The sequence below is a fragment of the Merops nubicus genome, unplaced genomic scaffold (assembly GCF_000691845.1).
Source record: "Merops nubicus isolate BGI_N331 unplaced genomic scaffold, ASM69184v1 scaffold15184, whole genome shotgun sequence".
In the NCBI taxonomy this organism is placed as follows: Eukaryota; Metazoa; Chordata; class Aves; order Coraciiformes; family Meropidae; genus Merops; species Merops nubicus.
This window is the reverse complement of record NW_008602438.1, coordinates 51,481-57,245: the sequence shown is the minus strand read 5'-3', so window position 1 is coordinate 57,245 and position 5,765 is coordinate 51,481. Positions and strand designations below refer to the sequence as shown.

General features: G+C 41.5%; 1 protein-coding gene across 1 annotated transcript in view; it reads left to right on the top strand.

The window, feature by feature from the left end:
• Positions 1–1,896: 1,896 nt before the first annotated feature.
• Positions 1,897–5,765, top strand: part of RC3H1 (ring finger and CCCH-type domains 1) — a 33,620-nt gene continuing 29,751 nt past the window's right edge. Inside the window, exon 1 of the mRNA XM_008938373.1 lies at positions 1,897–2,127. Coding sequence (XP_008936621.1) covers positions 1,897–2,127 — 231 coding nt within the window. The remainder of the gene's footprint in view (positions 2,128–5,765) is intronic.

Here is a 5,765-nt window from a genome sequence, read left to right as displayed (position 1 = left end):
GGGCAGGGAGTAGGGGAGGCCTTGGAAATAAACTTCCTCGATGTTTTAAGCAGTTAGCTCTATAACTGACAAGTATAAATGTTTTTATTAGGTTTATGGTGATAGAGTAGTAGTAAGAAAGCTTTGGATGTCTGTTGACAAGATGGGGAAAAAAAACTGATTTGCTATTAAAGATGTAAGGATGGGGGGAGGAATGGGATGGACACTGAACAACCATGGCAGATCTAACTGTGCTGTGGTGGTGTTAGGGTTAACGACCTGCAATGCCTATTCCTCAGTACCACCCTGTCTGGGTAATATTGATTTCTCATTGATCCCATGTTGGCTGGTAAACAGCAGCTGTGTGGCATGGTACCTCCTCTCTGGAAGACAGGAGGAGTTTTTTTCATTAGCTTTAGAACTAAGCTTTAAGGTTGCATGGATGAAATATGGCTGAAAGTTTAACTAGTAACTCTTTGTTGTTTGCCTTGGCAAAATGATGTTCCCTGTGAACAACATTGCATTAAATTCTAGAACAAAGCCTGAGGCTTTTCAGAGTCTCTGGTTTAGCATTAGATTTTTGTTGCTGTTTTAAAATGCTTTGATTCTGAATTGCGCAAGTCTTAACTTGAAGTTTCTCTCTTTGCATTTGTTTAAAATCAAGATTTTAATTTTGAGGTTGTTTTTCAAGCTCAGATTTGATAACAGGTTGCTGTTTTGCTTATATAAGAACTTTCTATCTGAACAGATATTAGCAGCAAGCACATGCTCTGTGTCATGAAACCTAAGCCAGTGTTGTGTGGGAAAGAAACTAATGCATTTGGGTGGATGGGCATGGTTTTTGTTATTGTTTTCCTGCTTAATTTAGAAAAATCAATCTGGTAGTAAATCTGTGATCTGCACAGTTTTTTGGCTGACTTCACTGATAATCGAAAGTATGCCAGACATCAGAATTTTTTTTTTTTTATTACCAGTTTTCCTTTTGATAATTATTCTTTTCATGTCACTTCATTTGCCTGCTCTTTTATATTTGTCCTCATATGTGGCGTTCTGCTTTCATTTATTTATTTTGTCCCAAAGGAATGTACTTTATTCCATTCCCTTATAATGAGTAACATTTGGTCCTTTTAGCATTTTGATTGAAAAGTGCCAAGTAATAAAGACCTCCCAGGTCCTCAGTTTCAGTGTAATTTATCAATGCATTAAAGATATTTCTTCCTCTGTCAATATAACCTCTAGGTAGGCAATGAGTGATACAAAACAGGGTTAGAAAAGGGTCTTTGAGGAACTGTTGTCACTTGGCCAGTCCAGCATGACTTCTAGAAATTTTCTTCCTGCTTTTGCAGGATGGAACTGCTTGGTGGGCAGACTAGGGGCAGTTATCAGTGCTGTATTGTACCCAGTAATGGAGGTTCCCAGGGTAGCTGAGGTGTGACTGGGTAAGCCCACATGGTGCAGCGCGGTGCAGATCAGCTCGTGTGACGGTGCTGCGGTAGCAGTGCACGGTGTGACCTAGCGACGTGTGGGAGCTGCCGGACTCTGCCCTGAGCCACTCGCCCACTGCTGTTCTTTTACAATGCAAGCTACACAACAGCAGGAACGGTTTTAAGTGACTTTTCCAGGGAGTAGCTGGAATTAAGTCATGACTCAGTCCTCTTTTTTAGTGTCAGAACTGCGCTCCTAGTTTAGCTATAGCTCTACAAGTGACATTCACCTAGCACAAAGGATTTCACATGCTTGTTCCAGTAGAGAATGCTAACTCTGTTTCTGTTTTCTTTTAGGTTATGTTTCACACTATGTGCTGACTGTCTGTACTTACAGAAGATATTTAAAAACAAACAGACTTTTTTTCAAAGATTTTGATTCCAGTGGAATCTGTGCTTTAGATTTTTGTGTTGTCAGTTAACTCCCGAAGCAATGCCTGTACAAGCTCCACAATGGACGGATTTTCTCTCCTGCCCGATTTGCACACAGACTTTCGACGAAACAATCCGGAAGCCCATCAGCTTGGGCTGCGGCCACACTGTCTGCAAGATGTGCCTCAACAAGCTCCACCGTAAGGCATGCCCTTTTGACCAGACCACTATCAACACAGACATTGAACTCCTTCCTGTGAACTCAGCTTTGCTGCAGCTAGTGGGTGCTCAGGTATCAATGCTTTTTGTTTGGATTTTGTTGTTTTTTTTTTTTAATAAAACTGTTTCTGTGTTGTTTTCTTTCTTTGTTTTAGGAGGACAAGTAATGAATAAGGAATATGATGCTGTGTTAATGGTGTGTAGAGTAGGTGTCTACCTTTTTGGAGTCTGATTTTGGCAAACGCAGGTTTTAGGCTTTTGACAAGGCTGTTGTAGAGGTGCTTGGAACAACAGGTCAGATCTTGATTCTACAGGTCATGCTGCCTGTGATTTTGTGTTACACATAATTTAGTGTAACCATGGGCTGTCACCAGAACATGTTGGTTCTCTTCTCTTCCTTCTTCTAGAACTTGTATCTAACCATGCTCTGCCAAAAGAGTGAGCTGGATCGTTGAGCTTATCTGGTGGAAAGCCGTTCTTCTGTGATGGGTTACTTGCTATACTTTATTCACCCTTTAGAGTTCTTGGTTGTCCTGAAAGCAGGAAGGGAGAGTAAGGGAAGTGAGACAGACCCTTCTGGTAGCAGCCTTTTTGCTGCTTTATGTTTAATTTGAAACTGTGCTCTGGAAATGTAAATTCCTGAGGCGACTTGTGAAGGCAGATCCACGCAGGTGAATGGGGGTAGCCTACCTGAGATCCCCATTCTGCTGGAAGAGATGGTCATGAGGTGAGCTGAACTAGTGAGCTGATGGGGTTGAGTAAGTACTCCAGTGGCACTGGTACTGACAGCAGCCTGAGGAAAGGAGCAGGGATGTGTGGAAAGCAGGGTCTCCCTGTTCAGTTGCAGCATAGACTTAAATTGACGTAAGCTTATCCTGGTTAGATCACTGGTGGTTTCCTGTGACCCATACCTCTCAAGGCTGGACAGGATTGTGACTTGGGGAGAGGAGGGACAATCACATCTAATTTATGGATGAGGGACAATCATGTCTAAGTTATGGATGAGGAACAAAAATGTAGATGGGATGCAGTTGTTGTGGAGGGGCTATTGTTTTGTTCTGCTTCTTTGTCGGGGCTCAACAGAATTAGAGGTAGCAGAAAATTCAGTGAGCTCCATAATTCAGGGTAAAGTGAAGAGCAGTATTGTGGAGGAACATAAAGCGTAGAGGAAAGAAAAATGCTCTTAGGATGTTTTTTATTAGGTTCTGGGACCTAGAGATCCAGGCGTGCTTTTGCCACTTCTTTTTTTCATTTGGTTTACCAAGCAGTACAAGTAATTTGCTGGGTTTTTTTCCCTGTATGGCATAGAAGTTATTTGAAGAGTTTTAAAATTGAGTTGTGTTTCTGATAAGTGACTCATCCTACTGTGCAGGAGAGGGCCATGAGATGGAATGTGCTTCCATTTCTGTGATGTATATGCCACCATCTTTGAAGAGTTTCCAAGCAGTGTGAGATCTGTGGGCGATGCTATAAATAAATACATTCTCTTTCTCCCTTATCTTCCTTCCTCTCTGGAGTTTCTAGAATAGTTCTAGCTGTATCCAGATGACCGCATTTATGATAAATCTTCTTTTCCTGCTGTATTTTTTTGTTGTTGTTTTGTGTGCATTTGTTGAGCTTTACGAGAAGCTATGCAATAGCTTTAAGGATCATTGCCTGAATTAAAATTTCCATAAAACTAGATGCTCTGGAATGAAAAGGAAAATGACCCTGCCTCTGTTACAGCTAGTTGAGAATTTTGTTCTGGTTTTGCTAGTTAGCCAGCCAGTTTCCTCATCCACATGTGTGTGAGGTATGAAGGAGGAAGAGTGGCTTTATATGATAGTATATTTGTCTTCAGTGCTCTGAGCTTTAGGTTCTAATTTTGAACTAGTGACGTAATTTTTGTGGTGTTTTTTTCTTTCTGTTTAGTAAGTTACGTGATCAAGATTCATAAGACCTTGCTTCATGGTGACCTTAAAGCTGAGAATGCCATCAAAAGAGACAATTTTCCCTTGCCCTTCATTCCTGCGTGTATGCTGCTCACTGCATTCTGATACCTAAACAATAATTGGTGATTTTAGCAGGGTTTTTCTCACAGACAGACTTTCCCCTTAAAAGAAATCTGCACCATCTACCCCCCAGCTCCGAATTTCAATGAGCATGTGAATGAAATCAGTGTTTGGTATAACCCACCCTCCTTTTTCTTGCCTTTCCCTTCCTGGCATCTGTTGCAGTGTTTACTAGACTATGGAGTGTAAGAAAACAGATACACTACTTTGCTGTGAGAGATAAACAGCTGCTATTTTCCACGAGTCTCTCTCAGGCCTTTTAAATTTTAAATTTTTTTTACAGAAAAAGGCTTATGTACCCTGCCAAAAAAAAAAAAAGTACCTTAGAGAGACGACACTACTTTTTGTCTTTGTCCTGTTAAGAAGGTGGGCTCTTTGGTACATACCAACAAAAGGGATCTATGAGCAGCAAGCCAGCTTACAAAGTATGAGTGGTATCAGCAGCTTGAGTAAAGCAAGGCCTGTTTTCTTGTTCTACTTCTTGATTTAGTTTCATGAGGGTGTATGTGTCAATAGTGTCCCCTAGTCTCCAACAAAACCCTGTACACCTTAACCTGAGTCCGTGGAGATGTGTAATACTTTATCTTTAAATGAGAAATTCAGGTTTCATTTTAGAAGGAAATGCAGTACAACATAATTAAAGCTTTTGTCTGGGGAGCAGGGAGGGAAGAACAGTTTGTTCTCTTCCCTTTGGGGAGGCTGTTGAGAAGTTCACACGTTTATAAGTGTTACATGCTTTGTTGCTGGAGGCAGAGGAGACCATGCAGTCTGAAGAAACAAATGTATTCTGCCATGACTGGCAGCAGAGATAGGATTCCAGGACCAGTCATGTCGGTTGGCTTTCGGTAGGCACAATGGGTGAAGTAAGCAGGACTGTACTTCTGGGGAAAACGTGCTAAATTTGTCACGTGTTCACCTGGGAAAGCAGTAAGCTATTTCTCTAACAATGGCATTTTCTCTCTGTGTGAGTTTTGTCACTTTAATGGTGAAAAGAATTGGTTTCTTACTTGCATTCCAGGCTATTTCTCAATTTTCCCTCTCCACACCTCTTTCCAAAAAATGAAACCTGTTGCCCAAGTTATAGACACCCTCGATGTGAAAATAAACTGTTGCAGAGACTCAGATTCCTGCTCCCTCACTGTAGCATGGTTCACATCAACAGTGGCTACAGGGGCTGTTCCAGAAGGCAGCTGTTGAGCAGTTCAGCCTGCATATAGACAGGTGCAGCCACGTGGGATGATGGTGGTGGGGAGAAGGGATTGTGAGGGGAAGGTAGGAATTACTGTTCTTGGGAGAGCTGGAAATAGCTGAGCACCTAAGCAGGAGCTAAGCGTATTGTGAGGGGAGGGAGACACAATGGCCTTGAATGCAATTCAAAAAGGCGTTAGTGGGATACCTTGCTTTGTAAATTTATGGGGTCAAGAAATCCCGTAAGCTAGTTTCTATGGGAATAAGGTTTTGAATTTTAACTATTTAGGCATTCATGTATTACTCACTATATACAACTATCTTAAACATTCACCAGGCTGGTGTTTTGAGGGTGCATAATCATAGATCTGTCATCTAAGCTCTTCCCTCCTGTTTTTTTTAACACATGAAAGAGCAGCACACACGTTCCAAACAGGTGACATAAAGTGGCAGAAATTCCTGTGGTGCTTTA